Source organism: Papilio polytes, unplaced genomic scaffold, assembly GCF_000836215.1.
Source record: "Papilio polytes unplaced genomic scaffold, Ppol_1.0 DF824270.1, whole genome shotgun sequence".
NCBI classification, from domain to species: Eukaryota; Metazoa; Arthropoda; class Insecta; order Lepidoptera; family Papilionidae; genus Papilio; species Papilio polytes.
The window spans coordinates 820,967-846,611 of record NW_013524934.1 but is presented as its reverse complement, the minus strand read 5'-3'; the positions used below and the strand labels follow the sequence as shown (position 1 = coordinate 846,611).

General features: G+C 35.7%; 1 protein-coding gene across 3 annotated transcripts; it reads left to right on the top strand.

Moving 5' to 3' along the window:
- Positions 1-237: 237 nt before the first annotated feature.
- On the top strand, positions 238-25,502 carry LOC106104902 (leucine-rich repeat flightless-interacting protein 2). 3 transcript variants are annotated; one of them, XM_013285117.1, is made up of 9 exons: positions 238-562; positions 2,326-2,423; positions 19,512-19,638; positions 19,847-19,959; positions 20,148-20,294; positions 20,584-20,872; positions 21,170-21,310; positions 21,643-21,830; positions 22,803-25,502. In XM_013285117.1, the coding sequence occupies exons 2-9, from the start codon at positions 2,346-2,348 to the stop codon at positions 22,911-22,913; spliced, it is 1,194 nt and encodes a 397-aa protein (XP_013140571.1). In that variant the 5' UTR covers positions 238-562; positions 2,326-2,345; the 3' UTR covers positions 22,914-25,502. The 3 variants fall into 3 exon arrangements, with proteins under 3 accessions (XP_013140571.1, XP_013140565.1, XP_013140558.1); XM_013285111.1 differs by lacking the exons at positions 238-562; positions 2,326-2,423 and adding an exon at positions 7,510-7,983; XM_013285104.1 differs by lacking the exons at positions 238-562; positions 2,326-2,423 and adding an exon at positions 14,180-14,970.
- Positions 25,503-25,645: the final 143 nt, after the last annotated feature.

The following is a 25,645-nucleotide window of genomic DNA, read 5'->3' as shown; positions in this document are numbered from 1 at the left end:
TTCATTTTGTGGAATCTCAGGATCACTTCACTTTTCGTCTTGGTTATTACTTTTTTAATTAAAAACAAAACTATGCAAATATCCTAACTTTAAACAGTTTAATAGAAAGGTGATTAAATCTAAAGTTTTGGCGCATTTTGCTGAACGCAACCATAGTTATCGTAGTTGACAACAAAGTTGACAATTCAAAGTGCGTTCTTGAACGCAACGGTTTTAAATGGCAAGAAAAAAATGGCATGCATGTCATTTACTATAATTTTTAGAATAAATGCTTTATTTGTTGCTTTTAGATAAAAATATTGTTAATAATATAGTGAGAAATTGAATTTAGTGCCAATAGGTTATTTGTATTTAATATGAGTGTGATTTTATGATATCATTTAACCGATTCGTGTAGGCCGTGATTTAGTGGTCCGAATTATTTAATATTTGCAAATCGTCGATGTTTCTTGTGCTGTGATCAAGTTAGATAGATAAAAAGTGAACTCTTGACGAAGCCGGTGGTTACCCAAACACCGTGGTGAATGTGATAGTGATGTGTTTACATCTTTAAACTGTCTCCGTGAGTATGATGTCATTTACTGTGACTGCCATTAAAAATATGTTGGCTTTGTGCCCACCCGTTTTCCTACTAATCCTATATTTCAAATACTGTTTTGTGGAAACACGCGGGATAAGTGAAATAAACCGTATAGGTTATAGTATAACATTATTTATACACCATTCATAGTGACCCTGGTGTATGAAACATTTGTTTATTTGTACCATAATGTTTGTAAAAATTCCAAAAGTGATTAGACAATAGTAAAGGTAAAGTACGAAAATACTAATAATGCATTTGTTTATAAAAAATTTTAATTGAAATTAGTAGTACCAAGTTAAAAGTTTTGAAATATATGAAAGACCAATATTTAAAATAATCTTTTGTTTATCACTAGCAGCTTACAGCATAACAATGATAATAAACACATTAAGCATTACGCTTCAATGCACCACTTGCATGTTATGTACAATGAACAAATACAATGATAAAGTTTACCAGATCATTAACTTTGTACTTAAAAAATGTTAAACAATTCAAAGTGCACAAACAATGCTAGTTATTCTAAAACTTAGTACAAATTGTGGGGATAAGTATGAAAAACATTATCATTTTTTTGGCAAGACATTTAAAATTGACAGCAACCTGTATCATTATTTACAAAGACATATAATACTTGTTTAACCTTGAAAACAAAACATTTGCTCTTTAATTTCCAACATTTTATGAATAATAATGTGTGCAAATTTCCTTAATATGTATTTTAATCATGTTCCTATTTGTTATCCCTCCACTTGTTTAGATGATTCATAATAACTTCCAATATATCATGCACAATATATAATTTAAACTTCTATATAGTATATAATTAAGTGAATAAAGTGTTGAGAAAATAAGATTTATTCGATATTCAGGTGATTGTGTTGGGTAATTTAGGATTTTAAAAATAAAAAAAAGCTTACGCTGTCTGAGAGATACAAATATGGCAAATAAAATGGATGTTTGTTAGAGTTTGTAGTGCAAATGGCTTAATGGATCTAGATAAAATTTGGCATAGATGTAGAGCATAGTCTGGAACAACACATAGGCTTCTTGCTATTGTTTTCTTTACTTCCATGCAGACACACACAGAGTGGTGAGCAAAATCTAGTTATTTTTATGTTTGTAGTATTGAGCTGCATTATATGCCCAGTATAAGTATAGTAAATAATCTATATGAAGGACAAGACATACTGTGAGTGCAATGTATTGATTGCACTTATATGTCTGCATTCGCAACAGCTGGTATGCGGATGGATTACCTTTGTTGCACCTTATAAAGCACATTCAGTTTATATTTCCTTAAGACTGACGGACAAGTTAAGTGAAGCCATATAGAATATACTAGTCATTGTAAATGAATTAGTTACTTCCTAATACTGTAAAGATGTTTAAATCTATCATAATAATCTATTAATATTTTGAGAAGGATGAGAAAAAATGACTCTTTAATAATTCACACCTATTGTGAGTGGGTAAGAGAAATCTAAGAGAGCCTAGCTTGTATCCTTATTTTTACAAAATATGTGCATGAAATGGTCATAATTTTTGTCTAATTCCACCATATATCCATTACCTCAAGCAATTAAATTTAAATGTTGCATTATCCTTATTAGACTTATTTATAAATTTATTTCACACTGTTTAACATAAAAATGTTTATGTCATAGGAATTACTACTATTGACGTGACTGTAATTTTAGTCTAGTTTTATGAAAATAATCATTGTAAATTTTTTGTCATAGGCAGCGCAGTGACAATCGAGATGGATCCGTCGCGGAGGCAGCGCACGCAGACGAAGGCGACTGCGGAAGAGCAGGCGCTGGACCAGATTGCAAGAGAGGTCAGTGGATAGTATATCAATTACTTTGACTGTTCTATGCCCCTCTGTGTCAACTGTGACTTAATAACTACCTCTACATTGCCAGGTACCCTTATTTTATTTGTATCTTAAATTATTTATTGGAAATGCAAATTATGGTATCTTTGATTAAATACCTTGACTTAAATAAATTTATGTGGTAAGGACATCGCCTGCCAATGACCTAGGCTAGGTTTAATGAGCAGTTGTCATATATATGGAATTACAGAAATTGACTTTTATATCCATTTTACTTTTTTAATTTCCAAGGCTTGGGGTTTAACGTCGACGTCCACGTCATGAGGCGAATTATTAAAAAACAGATATAAAATGAAATCCAAAAATTCGATAAACTTCCTGTAATACCACGTAAAACAATAGCGATTGATAAATATGTTGTTTATACTCTATGACGGTTGATGAATTTATTCAAAAAACACGTATGCACAAATGATTGTTACCTGTAACTTTGAAAAGTGGACGCTAATGTGATGTGCAGCAATTACCAGCGGGCAATTAGAGCTCTAATGTACGCAGCTGTAGCTCGCAGTGCGCTATTTGTGTTAATTGTTACAACACACTGGCCGACAATGTCGTTTACAATCTTATCAACGCGATAAGATTGTACGATTCATTTGTTTTTCAAATTCCATACAATAATGCCTTTAAGCTATGAAATGTACACTATACATATATGTGGAAACCGAGAGCTTCTACTGTTGAAATTATTGGATACAATTGTTGTCTCTATTTTTATAACTATACGGACAACGGCGAATCCAGGTGGGGGGTCATGACCCCCCCCCCCCTGAGCTGGTTGGTCAAGAGCTTGAAAAAATATATTTACCTATTTTGTCAAGCTCTTGACTTGACGACTATGGGACCCCCACCTGGCGTCAAAGCTGGATCCGTCCTTGTATACGGTTGACAGTGGACACTCATGTTGTTAATGATGTGTACTTTTTCAATACGGACCTTAAGTTATAAAATGAACATTTTTAATGTTTAAAGCTGCAGGACACACCTGTCGCAGGAAGTCGCGAAAGCTTGGCTACAAATAGAAATTCCGCGATTTATACAGTAAAGCAAATCTATGCTACATACAGGCTGTTACGATACTATTTCTCCAACACTACTAAGTAATCGTGGTCTCTGCATTTTGAGCTATATAATAATCTATACTAATATTATAAAGATATAGATTTATATTTTTGGATTTTTGTATGTATTGAAATAACACATAAACTACTGGTTCAATTTCAAAAATTCTTTCACCAAAAACTACGTTATCAGTAACATACTTTTTTATTAATTTTTGAATTCAAGCTGGTGAAATCGCGCACAACAGCTAGTAGTAGTATAATAACAGGATTAAAATAACATTTTCAAATGAACTCTACTCTGTCATGATGATGTTCACAACCGAAGACGAAATCTTACATTCCGTTACGTAACTTCTTGATAATTATTTTTCACTTTCACTTCTGGACACATTTATAAATATAAAATTTTAATCTCTCCGACATCTTACGTTATACTGATATTAGTTATAGTTATTTGCGAAAAACTTTATTTTTCTAAAATGATACTTTTTAGTATTAAGCTATCCTCCCTTTTGATGTATTCGGATGAAGAAACTATAAACTTGAAACGTTTATGAGCCCCTGAATGTATGAAAGTTGACATAATTCTAAAATAAGATTTAGTTGAACTCACCGAGATGGAAGTCGTCTTTTAAGCAAAGTTAATTCCTATGCGTATAGCAATATAATCCAAATCCTTTACAAGTTTGTATATTTAGTATCAAATTTATGTCCTATAATCTCCTCTTTTCGAAAAAGATGTCTTCTATTTTTTGGTACTTTAAAAATAATTATGACCACAATTACCAAAACTCATTGTCAACTGAAAAAATAAACTTTCTCATATTGTAATAGGTGTTTCACAAATAGATTAGAACAACGAAACATTTACGACTTCGCTGCCGTATTAAAGATTCCTCTTACTCATAGCATTGTTTACGGATCAGAACGCGGGTGGTCGTTGGAAGTATCTAAACAGCTCTAATTCTTGAAGCATAACCCTTTTGAAGGAAAGATTATCAATTTAAATGTATAACTTTAGTTCTTCGTCAAATTAAAGGTTAAAAATTGAACTTGTGAAAGACGTTGAGATTTTGTATGTAATTTTAATTTTAATAAAATAAAACACTTGCCCAGCCCTAAAGTTTAACACAGAGTTTTTCTTTTATTTTCGAAGATTTTCGAACATGGACCCTATTGAAATATAGATGTTTTCATCTATGCCAGTCCAAATCGAAGTAACAAACCTTCACGTAAGGCTTCAACTTTGTTTCAACTTATTATCGCATATATTTATTAGGCTATTTTATTTCGGAACTACTATAATTGAAAACCAGTTGCTTATCAAAACACAAGAGTCGTATGTATAGTGTTTGTGTAACTTACAATTAGTATAACAAATATAATGGCTTACTTCAGTTTAGTAAGGTTTTGAAAGTGTAATATAATTTATAAGAGCCGACAAATCATTGAATTATCGTGGTAAGCTAAAACTCTGTCATTAATTTTACCTTAAATTTTGTTATCTACGTTTCTAACCAAAATAGTTTCAATTTATGGTTAAAAAGAAAAAACAAGTTATGTAATTTTAAAATAACAGCTTTTAAAGTTACGTAACGGGTAGTGGGAACAACGTCCTATCGATCCTGCGACCCAGTTCTAGCTAGCGGGAGTCAACGTCCTGTGCTACTGCATATAGCTCCAGTAGGAAGCAGCCACCTACACAACCTCATTATATTCCAGTACCTCTTCAACCTAAATGTCATTAAGAAGGATTTACATATTTAGTACTAATAGTACTGATAAAAAGAAGATAATCGTGGCCTTAATAAATCTAGATATTCCTCTAGTTAGATTCGTTGTGTAATTTTCAAATTTGTTAAATTGTTGTTTCTTATGAATTTACGAAAACACTAATTACGGACCGACCTTACCTCTGCAGTGACTGGTTTTGCGATCCATCACCACACTCTATAGATTAGTATTTAAATAATCATAAATTTTAGAATCGATTCCTAAGTAATTTATAGACCAGACATTAATTTCTGGAGTTGTTTAAAATAAGCAGTTCTAAAAATAATATAGCCTTCGCAGGAACGTAGACGCCCCGAATAGGGGGCGTACCTAGGTCTAGGCTTTGACGTCAGCGCAGCATTGATCGGTCTGCGCCCCCCGCCGGCTGTCCCCCGGCTGATGAAACTCAGCGGCGGCTGGCGTCACCCCCCACCCCCAGACCCCCAGCCTCGGGGATGCCTTTTCCAGAGCACACACCTCCCTATCACGTTAACAAACAACGTGATTGCTAATGCAGATAGCTTTCATCTAAAAACAACTGTTTTAATGTAATCTCTAACTGTTAAGATGAGCTGCGAGTAAAAATAGACATGATTTTTGTTTTTAAATATTGGGCAATATTTAAAAACTCAACTAGGGTATGTGTTCCACAAAATGGACTTACAATATCGTCAACATTTACGAGAGATTTATCTTTTCATCATTAGTATATGTAGCTAAAACTTAGTTTTTTTAGGTTAATAATATTTCCATACTAACTGTTATAATAATGGAAATTGAACCCTTACAAGATCTTCAGGAAATGCGTCATACATACATTATAGAACACCACTAAAATGAATTGTTATGAGTCTCCTATAATGATATATTCAAAACAATATTTTTTTTTTAACGCAAGGGGAAAATCAAATCGTTTGTATTAATAAGGAAACAAATTGCTAGTTCGTGCACACAATCTAGTTTCTGTTGTGGAATGTATTCTAATACTAATTTTAAGCACGATATGTTATTTGAAAACATTCTCAAGGACTTTTAATTTGCATTGTAAAATGTACGTTTAGAGTACACAAAATATTTTTTTTTATATATTTGACTTCGATTTTAGTAAACTTTTAAAAAACTGTTATCATTTCGTGGTTTCAATATGCTTCAATTACTAATTTTAATTAGTAATAATTGACTAATGATGCTGTTCTCGTTATTAATATTTATACAGACAAGTTTAACTATAGATATATTTCATATCTATAGTGGAAAAAGTAGTGGGGTAGGGTGTAACCCCCCACCCTCTATTTAATGAAGTTGAGTTCATCCGCCATGTTGGTTGCATTTACATACATAGGTATGATTAAAGTACGTAATAAAATATAGACTGCTGAACTAATATTACTATTAGAACGGACGTATTTACGATTTAGGTATTAAAGATATAATTTTTCTTTTCAATTCCGGTGTATATTTTCTAATCCGAAAAGTACTTCCGATGTTGCACATGTTGACATAATTGTGCATTGGACGGTCACGGTTATAGCTGGCCAGTGTTAATGTAAACGTAATTAATAAGTCATAATAATACGTGTATTTTATCGCCGGACGTAAATGATATGGTTGTAACTGCTCAACTTGCTGTAACTTGCTTATATTGTCTTGAGTTTTCAGTAAGCGACCCAATAAGATAGAGAGAAATTCGGCTCAGTTGAACCGGTTGCCCCGGTCCTATAAAGCGATTGCTTACGTCACGCGCATACATGACATATGTACATGTTTTATACCAACGTAAAAAAATGGGTAGATAAATCGAAAAGGGTAAACTTAAGTTGCTCTATTTATGATAAACGAGCGATTGCTCCAAGAATAGGTTTTGGTGCAACTTTTGCTTTTGGCGCTGTTAATAATAATTTGAAACATAAAAACTTTGTTACCGTTAGCTGAACATTCACCGGGAAATTGCTTCACGGAGAGCGACCCACATTGCTATCTAACGCGTGATCTCAACACCAACTAATGCGTTCAATTGATGGTGTACAAAAATAAAGTTGTAGTTCAGTGTCTGCGCTAAAAGTGCATTTCTCCAGCGCATTTCGCGTGACACGGGATGAAGGGGGATGGGTTTGGGCGGGCGGTCTGGAGGGGCGCCGCCGGGGAGGCGCGTCAACGACCGCCGCTCGCCGCACGCCGCCAGTCTGCGAGAGCGCCTGGAGAACGTGTCGTGCAGCCGTGAAGCTCGCCTCGTCGACGACGTCTCGGGCCCCCACGCGCCCTCACACCGCGATTGTTAATTAACTTAGACACGTGCGTGCTCTTGACGGACTATCTTAGTGTCACGTTGAAGTGCGGACGTCGATAGAAATAGATTTACAAGCAACGCGTGCCGCTTAGTTGTACGGACGATGTTTTAGAGACGCCATCGTTGCGTTCTTGCGATGGTGCGGCTGGGGCTGGCGATGGTGGTAGGAGTGGCGCCGGCGCTGGTGTCGTGGTGGCGCGGCCAGGGCCCCCGGCTGCCGCCACCGCTCGTCTCGCCCGTCTCGCCCTCTGCCACGCCGACCGCGGACAAGTTCCCTCGTTGGCCCCAGCACCGCTCGCCCTCCATCTCTGACTGCCTGCCCAGCAGCAGCGACGAGGAGTCGGCGCGCTCAATCGTTTGCCATGTGCGCCCTAAGATCGTAAGTCAACATAATGCCTCTTAGTTAGAAATTATACAAGTTAAGAGTACAAGATTTAGCGTCTACTTTTATGATATTTTTATATTTAAAATTATGGTGAAATCGTTCCATCTTTGACTCGATATTGTATACAAAACTGGCAATCGCGTCTCGGTAAACTTGACAAATCCTCACGTTGCCGCTGCGCCGCCTTCACTCGACGCCTGCAAAAACTTTAGCAAAAAATGTTATAAAAACCTCGGACAACGTGCAACAAACGTTTGCAAAACTAAACTTTATCTCGCAATTATTATTACTTTATAACGTTTAATTGCATAACGCAATAACCGAAAGCGCTGCGCTAAAATGTGCAAGATCATTACATCGCATACAAGATAACAACTGCACAGTTGCGTTATTACTTGTAATTAACATTTGTTTTCGTTATTTTAATAAGACTCGGAAACTCTATTTAGGCTGTTAGAGAAAATCAACATGCGAGATACCAATTAAATCTGAAATTACTTCCTCATTAAACTCTCATATGTGACTGACGTACAGCTTCTATTATCCTATCAGAAGTAAATGACATTTGCCTGCAACGAAGGACGTCGTCGATGACGTCATTTCGTTTCTTGTACGGAAGTTAGGTATATGAGTTGCCTTTCGAAAGCTGCGAATTTCACCAGGAACCCGAGCGATGACGTCGCACAAGTTTGTGCTCATAACATTAATGTTGCATACAATAGCCGTCGTACAGCTTTGTCTGTGAGCTTACTCGTTAAGATTCTGTGTACCTTTACTAACACCATGATTTTAAAACTTCTAGGACATTACATGATGCCCTTTTTAGTGTTTTTGTTTTTTTACAAAATACGAATAAGAACATGAGCCCGTGGTATGTAAATAACCATGTTTGTTTGTTCTCTATAAAATAGTTATTATTGTTTATAACTTGTGTCCGCTGTCAAATGTAAGCATAAGTTCCAGTTACTCGTGGAGTGAGTACATTTGGGTGTTATGAATTTTTTATTTTAGCGTCAGCAAACATTTTTATTTATTCGCAGAACCACACGGGACCACAGTTCCTTATAAAACTGTAAAAACAAAACTATTAGATAAATTCTAACTAAAAAACTTAAATATTTTATTATTAACATCGAACTGTTTACATCAAACCTTTAAAAATAGTAGTTTTTTTATTCCTATTTAGTATCATGGCGACGATAGTAAGGTGAGTCAGGCGGGCGCATTAAATTTTCATCAGTTGGCACGAGTGGGCCCGTTGAAGCACCTCCACGGCAGTTACGCTGATAGTCTTAATGACTGCTTGTTACTGCGAATGTTTCTGAGTGCTTTAATATGTAAAGGTAATTGAAAATTAAGATAAATTCATACGTTGTCAGAAAATTCCTAATATATTCTTTCTAACACTTAATGCCTAGATTTTTAGAAATGATAGCTAAAGAATGAATAAATTTGATGATGCGCATAATATGCATTATGATGCAACTGGCATAGTTACAAGTTTTTCCGCAATGCTTTTGATAGCTGTAAGCTTCAGTAGATGCTACCTTACATAAAATAAAAAAAAATGTGGTTAAATATGTCCCAATTTTTAATTACTCAGATTGTTGGTCTACGGCTTGTTAATCGAATTTATTAATGTTATGAATTATGTATTATTAGATGTAAGATAATTGTTACTCGTGTTATGACGGCTGCCAAGCGAATCTAGTTCATACGCGGCACGTTCACCTCTGCAATTACGAAAGCGTGAGATATCCAACGCATTAGAGTTACCATCTCTATGGGATTCATTTAAAAAAGTTTTTTAATTAACATTCTGGAACATTCCTAAACGTAAACCTTTTTAATTGGTTTTGGTGCAATGCAGCATTCAGAATAATTAATAACTAAAGTATTTACTAACATTTTGTAATTGGAGTTTTTTTTAATAATACATTTGTAATGTTACCTTTACGTAACGATGCGAATTGTACCCGAGTAGTATTAAATTTTATAGTAAGCTTAAGCTTTACAAATAAATCGTTTAAACTTTTTTATTATATGCAATGTCTGGATTGTGTGGCCACCATAAGCGCACATGCGGGAGCCCCTGGCGGCAGTCGCGGCGCAAATGTCACGATATTTACGTACGAGTCGCGTGCGCATCTCAGTACCGTTCGATGTTAAACAGTTAATCGTCCGCGATCGGCTTTTACTTACCGGCTGCACAATTTTTCGCGTTTATCAATAATTATATCCCGAGCCTATTTGACTGGGTTGTGATTTAAGGTGCGTGTTTCGTGTGCTTCAATCTTTCCACAGTTTACGAAGCAGAGGCCCTAAAGCGGTTAACATTGTATATTGCAAGGTGACCACATTAATGTTACATTTACGAAGGGAGAAAGAGAGAGGTGGAAGGAATATTTAATTTGTTTGATATTTTTCGTTGTATTGGTTCTAAAACATCGGTAACTGCAGCTTGAAAACTCCTGTTGGTTCAATAATAACATTTTAAAAGAGTGACTTAATTGTATTTCATGGTAATAGCTACCGCATTACAATGTTAAGAAATGTATTTCGATTTATTACAATTCTTTGTTCTATTGGTAGTGTAGTAACACCATTAAAATTATCCATGGTCACTAAACGATGAATAAACATATTTTTTAATTATATTCATTAAACGAACTGGTGGTAGTGGTCAGATTCACAAATGAAAATAGCGTTATTGAATTAAAAAAAAAACTAGTTTTTATTTTATTTACTCCGTAACTGTTAAGCTATTACAATGGTCAGTTGGATTAAACGCCCAGTCGTTAACAATTAAGTTTCATTAACCCTATTTTAGTGACTCGTTGTGTGCTAGTTGTTGAATGTTAGAGTAGTTTCGCATTTAAAACTGCCAACGGACAGTTATGTCGGTGCCCGCATTGTACACGTCCCGTTGACCGTGACAGTCCTGCACCTTTGTGTAAAACCTATGCGTGTTCGCTGCCGAGAGCAATGACATACAGTACTGGGAGATGAGATGCCGTGACTGATGTTCCAAATTCTAAATACACTATAGTCAATGTACGAAATGGGATCCCATCTGGTGTCTAATGGTTTTAGCAAAGGTTATGAGGTCGAACTATTTCTCTATTAAGCTATTCTTATTTTCCCTTTGTCGAAACATATTGTTATCCTAAATCTTAATGTCTCCAAGGACCGATAGAGACGACAATATAATTTTTTACTAGTTTTACGGTAGTCGGAAACCCTAGCAGCCTTTACATTCTATCGATTTGTATCCTGATATATTTTTAAAAGTTTTGATCTTTAGCAAACTGTTATATTGTCTTTCGTCAATTATTTATTTCAATTATTGCATGCGTAAGTATAATTAAATTAATACTTGTATCACCCAATTTAAACCTTCCGCTATCAGTTCCGTTGGTCCATTACCTCATTATTTTACCCGCGATAACTTCAATGTCAAACGTTTTGTATTTAACGTAAACAGACCTCGTTTTATAACGATATAAAACAATTATTAAACAAATTTAATTAAGCAATGTATTCAATTTATTGTTACAATGCTTAGAGTAAACAGTCCACTAGGTACAGTGTATTTATGTTATTTTAATCATATCCATGCAGAAGCCATATGCTCGATATAGTCGGTTAACAAATTGACATTGAAATAAAAACACACATGTAGATTAAACATATTTTTAACTGTGATCATGTTTCTTTCAAATTCATGTTGATAATTATTTCGTTGGATTGACTATGTGGGAGAGGCATAGGTTTTCCCCTTTAAAATGTATCAACTTTTTTTTTCTTAACGCATCGTTTTGTCCTGTTTTTTATGATTTATTTGTTTTGTCTGTTTAGTAGCCTCTGATCTTGTGCTTAGTCGGGCGTGTGGAGAGAAATCCCTGATGTCCAAGATGGAGGTATCGCCACTTAAATATGACATGCAATTCTTTCGTCTCAATTAGGTTTGTCGCTTAAATTAAAGGTCAAGGTAGAAATTGTGTTCTGCTATAAATAGTAAAGGCCAATCTATACTTGCGAAGGATTTTGCTAATTTTCTGGCTGGATTCTATCGTCTAGTATTACCTTATTCTGAGACATCTTGTTATTTGATATTCTTATAGTTGCAATCACTGACAATGGAAACCAATGTTGAAATCTGAAAGTGGTGCAAGTCGTGCGAAAAACTTGTTTATATTAAATTTAGTGTTAATAAACGTTTAATACAATTTTGTAATAAAAACATTACACAGCGCTCGATTGGCAGTTTTAACATTCCGTGTAACTAAGGCATGTTGGTGGTGATACACTGCATCGAAGAGCGGAATTTAAATAATTCATATACTATCAAAATTAATTTACATTAACGTTAGGGTTTAAAATGAAACTATATCTTAAATCAGAGAAAAATAATCATAGCTAGAAAAGTACAATTGGTAATTAAATCTTTAGTTTCACACGATTCATTAAAAGTAACATAATTGTGTATGTACTCTCCAATTTTGGAATAGTTTGTTGAACTGTTTGTTACCATGTACCAAACAATGATGTGGTTTTACGTAATGTGGCAATTGTAATTTCATGGCTATTTACGGATTGTAGGAACATTGTACAATATATTGCCAGCTTGAGCAACGTTTTTGAATATAAATGCAAAGTTAACAAAAGGATTTGTAACATTTTCAAGGGTAACGTGCTTAGCTAGTGTAGAATTTATATATTATGAAGAAAAATCGATATGTTACACTCATGTAAAACTCAAGTTTTTTGTTTACAAAGCATTTTCAAATAAAATCATCGGTTCAGTACTTCATTAATAATCGTTTAAGGCGATCGAGTTAATCTTAGAACACAATATGCAGTCGGCTGATATACGATCGGAAACATACGTCCTTACCATCGATACCGCGAGCAGTAAATCTACTGCGCGGGGGACGTTTCCTTCAAGCAAAAGGATCGAGTAGGGTAACCAAGCTTTATAGTTTTTCAGGACAGTAACTTTATGTATAGATTTTTTTAGTTTCTCTTCCGAGCTATTAAAATTCGTAGCAATCATAAGTCCTCAAAAAGTTTTATAAAATTAAAAATTTTAGCAATAGAGATTTTGTTAATCCATAAATTAAGATGAATTCAAGCTTGTGTTAAATATTTTTAAAATCATCTAAAACAGTTAACGTCTCATTTAATGTATAACAATTTTTATCATCTAAAAGTTAACTGGATTTAATATGAATCAGAACCTTGTCCGCTATTCTCGGCCAATGAAGACAGCATCGTAATACGATTACAGCATATCGAATTACAAATCAAGTAATGATTACAAATGGCTATTATTAATTTATGTCATTGACAATTTTTATAACATGAAACAAGATTCTCACCAACTTGATATTACATATTTTCTTGCCCACATTATGAGTATATAATAGATTTCATTCAATTAATACACTCTATTTTACACCTCTCTACAAAATTAGTGATTGATGTTACTTAGTTTATTGTGATAAGTTTTTTGAAAACCATTTATATCGCGACATATATGAAAATGTCATTGAAATTATTATTTTTACATAAGTGTCGTAGTATGGTGTAGATATACACCGTTCAACGTTTTGATATATAGAAACTTGAATGAAATTCTTACATTTATGTGAAATAAATATATTCCAGAGTTAAAGTTTCAAGTTACAAATTATCTTTAAATTTAATCTTAATGTCCGTAAAAAAATAAATGCATTCTGGTAAGCCTAGTCGGTTCTCAGTAAAACAAAGAGCGATTAATCATTCACCTCCGAGCAGGAGCGGAAGCGGACAGCTCATAGACTTGTCGCCTCGCTGTGATTTACTAAACCTTATCGTCATTAGGCTTAAGCTGTTAACATGTATGTGCCTGAGTGTTGTTTTCATTCCCACTCTCTTTGACCAAGTAATTTATTAGTTGAATTTATGAATATCGTAGTATTTCCAGAAAATCATTCGTATGTCAAATGAATTTCTAGTTTCAAAGTAAATAACTATTTACAACACCCTGTACGCCCTGTGGATCTGCAAGTGATCGCCCGTGTTATATAAAAAGCTAACAAGCAATTGCATATTTTTCTAGATGATTACTACTATCCGCTTCCGCGTGCGCGCAGTGCGCAGTGCGTGCGTAACGGTGGTGCGCGATTACGACAACGATAGCGCAAGCCGCAAGCGACGATCGTGCGAACTGACAGTCTGTCCGCGACAGCGCCATCGACGCCCGCGCCTCGCCGGAAACCTCCGAACATGTTTGCTACGACGCGCGATAAACATCCCCCATTGTAAACATACCAACCGTGTTTACAAATAAACATTATGTTGATGTGATCATACTATCCCATTGTCAACGTCAATTGCCTTCAGAGGTACGCGCGGTCCACTCGTGGACACTGACGGTGGAAATTAACGATAAGATAAACAGAGTGCGGCATTTTATCGCGGACTACACGGAGTGCAGTGCAAAAATTGCGTCCTTCCTTTCTACTCGAGTGCTATTGCATTAATAAATTCTTTAGGCAAGTGTTTTAAAAAGTTATATGAGTGAATATCTGACGATTTAATTTAGCAATGGGTCATAAATCCGAACTAACATCAGATAATAGTGACGAGGAGAGTGGTGAGGCCTTCACTGACGGCGATTTCGATGATTCTGGAGAAGAATCTTTTATCGAAAGATCTAATGTTATCAAAGCTAGTCAATTACCGGTTAATGAGACTGTAAATCCCAGCATCGATAAATCAGATACCGGCGAAGTTAATGATCCAAATAATGAGAAAGAACCTGTGACGAATGGTAATGAGAGCATCGATGGAAATGATAACTTAGAAAACGGCCACTGCGCTCCAATAGACGACTTAGACAATTATATGGAGCAAGGCGTGACGGATGCCCGCAAAGATTCTCAGAGCGAAATCAATCCGTCGATAGTCGGGATTCTCGGAGACCAGCACAACCATGTACGTAACGAGAACATATACATGATTAAGTTTCTTTATACGGGTATAATAATATGAGACGTTTTGAGGACGCTTGCTGTTTCCTACTTTGATGAATTTAATTGAATCTGTTCACTTTTTTTTAGAAAATCTATACATGTTTCTTTTATTGTATGTGCTTATCGAATCTTGGACAGTTTTCTTTGTTTCTAACATTTATCTGGTACCACATTGTTTTAGATTTTAAATCATTATTTCGATTCATGCTTTTGATTTGCTACAGGATTTTTATCAAGATCTTATCACAGATTCGTAGCCTTCATAATATTTTTGAGACCAAAACAAAGGTGTCATACTCTTTTTCGTGCGATTGTTTACTTTGTTCGTTAGTTCTAAGGTTGTTGATTTAAGGTATGTAACGTTAGAAGCTTATATAAGTATCGCTTCATTTACGACTTTTTTTTTCGTGACCGCTCTGTTTGCTCAGCCGTTACTTTGCTACAAGTGTTTTAGTCACAGCACAGCTGGAGTGATCAACCGTCGCCTGATTTGTACAGACCTTGCTGTGAAATTATGATCTGTGTCGTTTGAGTTCACAAGTTAGTTAATAATAGAATATCTGTATTAATTTCTGCCTAGACTTATTGTGGTTATGTAATGTAATATCGGCAAGTGTTGGCCAGTGCACGTGCGTCGCTGGTGGATGGCACTCGTACCGAATGTAGTGCACGGCGACCTCGCCTCTATGTCATGTTGACGTTAGCGGGCCTGCTCGATGTGGCCGCCAGGTGTCTGCTCCTCTACGTAAGTAACTTATAATATGTTCATAAGGTTGGTTTTTAAGTGAAGTGTCAGGCCGAAAAGTTGAAAAAATTGCAGTTAGTCATCTTTATCTTTGGTATCGATAAACAATTGAATGTTTAACATGTATTCACTTAGTGCGTGTGTGTGTTAACATCTGACAATGATGTCATCGGTTTTGATGGCTTTTCCAGATATGGCATCTTTTAATAGATACTGTTTAGAACAAAATGTGCTTCATTAAGCTTACAGACAGAGACCACTGCTTCTAAGGATATGTATTCTTCCATGTAATTAAATGTTTAAAATCTATCTTCAATAATTGATAAGAACAGCTCTTAAATGTAGCATTATAGTTAATTTGTTTATTTTGTTATTCAACTCCTCGTGTTGCTATTTCGTGTTCTAAACATGAGGTAATAGTTCTGAGTGATAAAATTTCGCATACAAAACTACTGTCCAGGCAGTTAAATATTTGTCGATAGCCAATTAAAATGTAATTAATGTTTGACGGAACTATACGAGACAGTAGCAATCGTCACTTCCGCTCTTCGCACGCGTTGGATCGTCAAACACGCTGAGCACGACTTGTGTTCGTATCTTTGGGCCTTTGTAACTATTGAATCAACTAATATATTTCTGCAATATGTGTTTTGCTTTTATATTGTCATAAAAGAGTTTCCATTTTATATCAAAAGGTTATCCCCCTTAAATACCTTTTAAAAGGAGGGACAGAATAAAGCATGTCATTCGTTAACGTGACCTTCAGAAACGGCTGCATAAAAGATACCATTACCCAATAAACATTAATGAAATTACGAGATCTTGTGCAACTGTTTAAAAGAAATTAGAACTCCCAAGTAGGCGTCTAATCGGTCACAACGAACTGAGCCAAAACCTACACGAACCTTGATCTGTGTGACATCATTTCAGCACATTTGTTCTGCAACTTGCGTAATGTGTTGTCACTCTGGCGAATGTTTTATTACATAGCTGTAAACTCTACGCCATTAATACATATCCCGACAGAGATGAAAGATTATAGATAGATATCCGTTATCTTTGTCTTACCAAGAAATTGGCAGTGAACTGGGAGAGGTTTTTTCTAAGAGAAGGGGCAAATGAGCAACTTGAACACCGAGATGGTCATCAACGCCCATGGACATCCGAAACACACCGACACAGAGAAACTACAGATGCGTTGCCTTTGAGACGGTGATATTTTCGCTTCTTGAAGGACCCTAAGCTTTAGTGGTTTGGAAATACCGTCGAGAACAAACCATTCCACAACTCGGATGTGCGAGGCTGAAGTTTAAAGATTCAATAGGAAATTGTCTCTTCTTGGTACTTCTTTTTTTCTGTCTAAAGTTAGACAACGCATCTACTCATAATACCATTCGGCTTGTTCCAAATGCCTATGGGAATGCCTTATTTTGCTGTGTTAACGATGCCTTTTGATTGCTTGCTCGTCTGTCTCCTAGTAGTGCAGAAATAAACTGTTTGTCCATAACTGTTTTATATAGACTGCATATTTGATTTAAAAGTCACATAACAATGAGTCGATTTCTATTAGTAATAGGTAATCTATTCTTTAGTTTAGAAGACAATATTTTGATTTCATATTATAAGAATCATATTACGATAGTGTATATTGTTCCTTTGTGTAGCGTAATACTGTCTGTGTTTCTGTGATTGTTTTTAATTTTAGTTTATCAACACCTGTAGTGACTAACTGTGTGACTGTTTTCTATGATAGACGCCAGTGTACGATGCTTTAAGCATTGTTCTTTGATAGTAATTGGTAATACTTGAACTTGTATCATCCAATTTTCGTTTATTATATATTTTAGTAGCCGAATATCATTTAATACATGTGTTTATATAAATTCCACCCACGTTTCAAGTCTTGTTATAATTTTTTATTTTCATTTTTTTTAATATACTAGCTTTCGCCCGCGACTCCGTGCACGCAGAATTAAAAAAAAATAAAGTATGTAGCCTATGTGTTCTTCCAAATTATCTTCTAAAACACTACGGCTACAAACTCTAACAAACATCTATCCATCCATTTAAACTTTCGCATTTATAATATTAGCTAGATTTATACGACTTGAGCTAAGTGGCTAAGTAAAAGGATGCTCTACTTAAGCTTCAATGTATTCAATCCTCTCTTAATGTTATAATCAGATAATGTAAGCATCATACCAATGCCGGTAATTTATTGTGACTTCCTCTATGTACAATGAACTGAAGTCCAAATCGCTTCGTAAATGCAGTTATAGCAATGACTTCTATTTAGCAAAGGTGACTAGTCCTTTTGTTGGTTTAAATAACTGTTCTGTACCAACTATGGTACTAGTGATATTTAGTTCTTTATTCGGATTCTTCGAGAAATCTCTACATGTTCGATGACTTAAAACGCCCACCATCAGAGGTTAAATTGCTGATTCTCATGTCATTGATTCTATCTGCGTTTGGTATATTTGAACTATCCAGCTTCGTAGTCAGATTCCGTTGTTTTGTTTTTCGATAAAATACATTATTATCTTAAACTCGCGATTTCGTCAGCGTGGAGTTAAAAAATAGTAAAAATCATAGCCTATATTACACAGTGATAATATAGCTTTTTAATGGTGAAAGAATTTTTGTAATTGGTCCAGTAGTTTCTACAAACTGTAAATCATTTCTCTTTATAATATTAGTATAGATGATACTATTGCAACATTAATATTTATTTCTCGTCGTTTTGGTGTCGTCCCTCGAATCTATTCTCTTAGTAATCATCGGTGGCACCGCCTGTGTGTAATACATTCGCATACTGTCCTGGGAAACCCCGGTATTTGAGCATTGGTCATTGATGCTGCGTCATTAAGCGTGTATATTCCAGTGGTAGTGAAATGTACTTTGTGGTCACCACACAAATAAAATGGCGGCAAATGAGAAGTAGACAATCTAAATTTAAACAAGAGAGAAAAGGCGCGTATTATGACGCGTTGGTTTTACGAATGCAATCAGTCCAATGGGAATTTTTTCATATTGAACCTACTAATCCAGAAGGGTAGATAGACACTATGGACGTCTATTTGGCGCCGTTCTACAACACACCACTTTCACTTCTGCAATATCGTAAATAATAGTGAAATTTAACACGTTCTATGCCACTGCGTTTTTTGTGTATAAGTGTGAACTCGGCAGGGGGATCCGTGCCGCTGAACGTGTTAAAAAATATTGTCTGAAAATGTTTGTCAATGAATATTTAAGAATGCAATGGTAGGAAAGGACAAAGAAATCAAGTTTTGTATATGTTTATTTTATCATTGGTTTATCAAATATTTAAATAGGACGTTTAGATAACATAACATTTTTAAGGCGTGACGAGTCATTAAAACAAAAACATATTTAACGTATGCTTATCGAGTGCTATCGGAATGACCATTAAATCCATTGTCACAATGCAGGTTATAATTTTGCAGACAAACAGTAATGTAAAGGAGATATTATATCAAGACCTTATGGACCAATTACTCACAATTCTCTCCCTTGTGACATTGGGATTTGAAAGTAAAATGTACTTGAGTTACTTGATCAAAATAAATCATTCATATATTAAAAAAATTTTTACTAAATAAAATTTTATTATTTCAAACTTATAAAAAACAATCTACAGATTTAAAGGGCACGTTATTGGTATGATTCCGATAGAAGCTTAGTATTACTTAAGTTATTTACTTAAATGATATTCAAAGTAATGTTTGTGTTAGGCGGAGCAGCGACTGGCGGCGCGGCGCGCGGCGCGGGCGGAGGCGCGTGAAATCCGCATGCGGGAGCTGGAGCGGCAGCAGCGCGAGCAGGAGGACCATGCCGATAAGGCATTCGACATGTACTCAGGTATACACACTTATGTGATAATAATTATTATTGACAATGGATTACTTCCTTCGTACTGATTAATTGCTTGAGTTATCACTTGCTTAGGGAAATCATCAGCGTAGATTTAATATGAATGATACACATTAATGGCCGAGGTAAGTGACTATTAGATGAATTGATACTAATGTTACGTTTAAACAAGGGTGAATATGTTCTAATGTAACAGAGACAGTTGGGCGTCGTGGTGGAAGGCTTGCGGCGCTCAGCCCCGCCGTGCACTCGCCGCGGCGAAGTTCCGAAGATTCCGCGGACGACGTCTTCAGCATCAAAGACCTCAGGGTAATCTTACAATCTGTGTAGACAACACATTAAAACAAACTCTTATTAACCAAGATATTTGTACATATATTTACTACTCTAGAATACTAAGGGTCGAAGGCATTTTTACCAGACAATATCGAATATTGATTTCTTGAAATTAATTACATTTGCTTTATGTAATTGAATTTTGTATATAAATATTTCAGCACGAGCTAAAGGAGGTAGAGGAGAAGTTCCGCAAGGCGATGATTCTGAATGCGCAGCTGGACAATGACAAGGCGGCGCTCGGCTACCAGCTCGAACTGCTTAAGGACCGCATCGAGGAGCTTACTGAGGAGCACGCGCAGCTGCAGGTCAGCACTAAAACTAAATTGTGTTAAACTTGGAACACAACAATTCATCAAATAAATGTTCATAAGAAAGTTATTGAAAAAACTTGATTTATTTAACAAAAAAAAAATGTAAAAGTATCTATACTATGTTTACTTCTAGACTATCCTCTATGTCTATGCCAAATTTTATTGAGATTCGTTCGGCAGTTTAGATTATAAACTCCCAATAAACATCCATTCATCTATCTAAACCTTCGCGTTTATTATTAGTAAGATTAACAAGATTAAAATTTAAAATATGTATTTGTAGCGTGAACATAAAGAAAAATGCTCAGCGCACGAGAGACTAAAACGCGAGCATGCGACTCTGGAGCGCGAGGTGAATGCGGCGCGGGACGCGGTGCGCGCGCGGGACTCCGCCGCCGCAGTCGCGGGCTTCGCCTTCGTGGAGGCCGAGCTCAACGGCACCGCGGAACAAACGGAGGTCAACGGGGCGGAGCCCGAGCTGGTGGCGCAGGGCTTCGGCAGCGTACCCCCGCTCGCGCTAGTCTCACATCACTCGGAACAGCTGCTCAATGACGCTGGAGAAGGCACACTGGGTGAGTTGAAGTAAATTAATATCTTCATCACCAGCTCACTATACGACCCCAGTGAGGGGTTTGGAGCCTACCCTAATGTGGGGGAAACTAGGCCTTAGTCAACTATGCTGGTCCACTATAGGGTGACTTCACACATGTCTTTGAATTTCTTCGCTAAAATGTGCAGGTTGCATCACCATGTTTTCCTTCACCGTAAGAAGTTTGGGTAAATTTGGTACATGGCGGATGGTAGATTACCTCTGATCCGCCGACGCTCTGGACGGAATCAATAAGTTGAGGACTGTGGTGTGTTGTCAGACGTGCGGTTGCAGCGGCTGGTGAGCTCTAAGCAGGCGCTGGAGTCGGAGGTGCGCAAGCTGAAGCTGTGCCTCAACGAGGAGCGCGCCGCCAGGCAGAACGGCGTCGCCGCGCACCACGACAGGGAGCACGACAGCGAGCGTCAGTACATACACACCACATCACACTGAACACATACAATGTTCTTGTACATGTTGGAATTGAGCATTTTCTACATCTATCATACTAATATTATAAATGCGAAAAATCCAATGGATGGATGGATGTTTGTTAGAGTTTGTAGCCCTAGCTTAACAAACATAAAAAACGGCTGAACGGTTCTGGAGGAAATTTGGCATAGAACTAGACCATAGTCTAGAAGAACACATAGGCTACTTACTTAAAAAAAAATCCACGTAGACGGAGTCGCGGGCGAAAGCTAGTATATAAATAGTGTATTGCTGTGTATTGTATGTTTGCTATGTGTATTGCAGTGGAATCGCTGCGCAAGTCGGTGTCGGAGGCGAAGGGGCGGGCGGCGCGCGCGGAGGCGGAGGCGGCGCTGCAGGCGGCGGCGGTGGCACGGCTAGAGGCGCAGGTGGCCCGTCTCCGCGCGCGGCAGGACCACCAGGACGAGCACGAGGAGCAGCTCAAGCAGGAGCGACGCCGGCTGCAGCGGGAGGTGAGTACACAGTACACATCAATACACAGTACAAAGGAATACACGGTACACAGTTATACACGGTACAAAGTAATACACGGTAAACAGTAATACACGGTAAACAGTAATACACGGTACACAGTTACACACGGTACATAGCGATAGACTAATACACAACAGCATGAGTGCACGTCAATAAACAACATTATAATTTACACATAAACAACAGTACATAGTAAGGTGTGTATTACGCAGCACCCATCGGAGTTTCTAGAAACTGATGGACAAGTTAGCCTAAAGCAAGTGACTCATGGGGGCCTACTATTACTCTCGTCCAACAGTGATCTTCGGTTATGTAAAGATTTTAAACACAATATCAGTTATAGACGTATCGATTATTTTATTAATTGAAATGTACAAAAATATAATGATTTCAATGAATTTATCGTTGGTATCATTCTTTTGATACCATAGAGCAAGAAAAAAATACCAATATTGTTTTCAGGAAGTTGTTGACTTCTGGGCCGTTATCAATAACTGAGACTGCTAACGGTATGGTGGAAAGGCAACGTTTTACCGTTTTACCTGTTTTGTGACCCAGTCAAATACATCCTGATAGTCCAAATAAATTTCTCACCCTGTATATGTCTTGTTTATTAATTACACGCCAAGTGTATATAAATAACAATAAATAAACCGCCAACAGTAATATGAAACTATAGGTAAAATAAACGTTATAATTTATAAGGAGTAAGAACTTTTTTCTTATTATTCGCAAGTACCAAATTATATCAATCCATGCTTTCGAGGTCCTCGTGTAAATAAACTCCTTGTCAGAATGTGAAAAATAAAAATGCATGTATTGATTTTACTAATTTAAAACTGTATTATATTTTTAATTGTTTTATATATATTTTAAAAATATAGAGAGAGCCGAAAGAGTAACTTAAAAAAGTTTAGCAACCTAATAAAATAAATTAAATTTATTTACAGGCTAGAGAAGCTTTGAACAGAGTTGAGGAGTTGGAGACGGAGAACAGTCACCTGACGAAGCGACTTGATAAACTCAAGAACGCGAAGTCAGCGCTACTCAAGGAGCTGTGACACTAGTGACGTCACGCAATGTTGCCATTTAAATAGCTCACTGAACGGATTCAAACACGGATTATCTGTGGACGCAGATTTTCGATTTATTTAATATACATAAAGCTATTGTATGTAAATATGAGAATTTCTTGTAAATGATTGATGATTGTTTTCTTTTTTATTTGGAATTAACAATTTTGTTACGGAAACATCTAGAGTCAAACTAACAAAGATTCGCTAATGTGATTAATTAGTGGAATTATATAGTCTGTGACAAATGTCGTGTCAACATATTTTCGCCGTAATTTATCCATTTTCATGTACTAAAAATGATTTTGTACTATTAAGAATAGCACATATAAATAATTGACGTTTCACGAGCTGTAATAAGCTGTACTTCCTTCCATGTTGTGGGAATGACAGCTGTCACTGTGACAGATGTCAAAATGCGGGTAACAAATTAATAATAGCCTGAAATGACATCTATTGTAATACAGAATTGCTATTTATAATTTGTGCATTTAAGTCAATAATATCACATTTTAATGCATTTATAAAAAAAATGGCAACCCAGTGCTGAAAATATGTTGAGGCAACATTAACTTGGTCTTAAACTTAATTATTTTTATTGTAAATTACGTTTATTAATAATTGTGTAATATAATGTGTATAATTTAATAATGTTTTATTAATTAACCGATTATTTATTTCTTACGGATATAAATATGTTCGTATTATGTATATTTTATTTAGCGCTGCGCTCGCTTGCCTTTTCGCCTTTGACTAATGTTTTTTTTTACCGATTATTTTTAACTTGCCAGTCTCACTAATTGATTTTTTAATATGAGCAAAAAGGCTGCATATAAACATCACTTAGTAAAATAAAAGTTTTTTTTGATGATTTGTATATCTATGGACACATTTTTTAAAAACAATTCGATATTCGAGCAAGTTAACCTTTATTGTAATTATATTGCTCAAAATTTGTAATGTGATCATTGCTAGGCTATAGACGTCCATTTAGCGATCTCTAAGATAAGGCCTCCATGCATGATTTACGAAAAATTTCCTTTTTTAAAACCTTATTTTAATTGGCCAATGTTTTATTAATTTTTTGGCTTTTTTTTTCGTTAAAAAGACTCCTTGTGAATTTCATTTTCTTTACTGGAAAGTTACCACACAGCCTGTTAATGAATTATGTTTTTTATATAAATGTTAGTGCGAGTTAGATTTGGCATTTCAGTATTTGAAATTGATAGTGTGAATGGATTTAGTTTGTCTTTATGTCACTACAAAGGGCGAGATAAGCCCATGTTAAAATATAGTTATCTCAAGTTACTGAATATGTAAACAAATATGGAAAAAATAAGTTTTTTAAAGGTATTTGTTTATTTATTAATTAGTTTGAAATTTCAAGGAAAGTTTTATTAACTAAAGTAAATAGCGAATCTAGGTCGTTGCGTTTATTTTTAGTTTTTAAAATTTTGTGATCCCCAATATTAGTCAAGCTCAGTAATTGTGTCGTGCCATCGCGCCAAATGTATTAGGATACAATAGGTAGGGATGATCGATGTTGCGTTATCGATAAAATAATAAGAAAATATCGATTAAACATCCACAGGACACGCCGCAACTCGCACTGCAGTCGACCTTGAGCCGACAAAAGTCAAGTAAAGTAAAAATGTGTGTGTTAATTGTATTTTGGATAAAACAAATTTTTATTTTAATCCTCGTGAATGAAATTCGACAATTTAATTTAATTTAATCGATATGTTTTATCGATATAAGCAACATCGATGTTTTTCGGTGATTAGTCCCTGAATTAGATCGATGTAGGTAGATGTCGACGGGTATTTAGTGCTTGCTAGATATTTTATACGGTTGAGACATAGCACGTGAGAACTACAATCAATTCAAAGCATGCCATAACTTATAGAAAAAATATACAATGTTACATAATTATTTAAAATAAACTAACATCACATTTAACATCACAATTAATAAAGTTTTGTTATGACGATTTTGTGATTACTGTCAATGTCAGAACTTGTGTAACTATACTGCTGTTTTACTTCTATTAAAATTGTCTGTTTTTCCAAAGACAATGAATGGGATAGTTGTTTGTACAAATCGACAATCGAGACCCAAGAAGGGCACAATTTTATTAGTCGATATATCGTTAACCAGCATGCCAAGTTCCCGCATACGGCTAATGAAATAAATGATGAAGTAAGCTATCGCCCAATGCAAACAAGCCTAACATTTTAAAAACGGTTCTTGCGGGCGCTATGGCATGCGTGAACTGGAAATTTCTAGCATCACGAATGCGAGCGTAATCGACTAATTGAATTGCTCCTTTACGTATCACAATTTTGTTAAGCGCTATTTTCTGTCATTGGTTCACCGTGTATGAAGTTTAATACGCTGAAGGTTCTAGAGATCGGTCTATGTGTGCGTAAAGGATGGCATTTTGTAAGTATGTTGTATGTATTTTGGTGCTGCATTACTAATTTATATTGTTTTATTACTAAGTATGACCGTCTTATAAGAAGCGAAACAGACTTAATAATGTATAAATTTGGATACTTGAATAAATTTCGCTCGCAATTCGTTGTTTTATTTTTGCTCCTTTTATCGAAAAGAATGGTATTCGTTACCACAATATTGAAGACGCTTGTATAGATTTTAAATTAAAACATCAAATTGTTCGAATCAATAATGACTAGCAAGATGCGATAAGTGTGAAATAT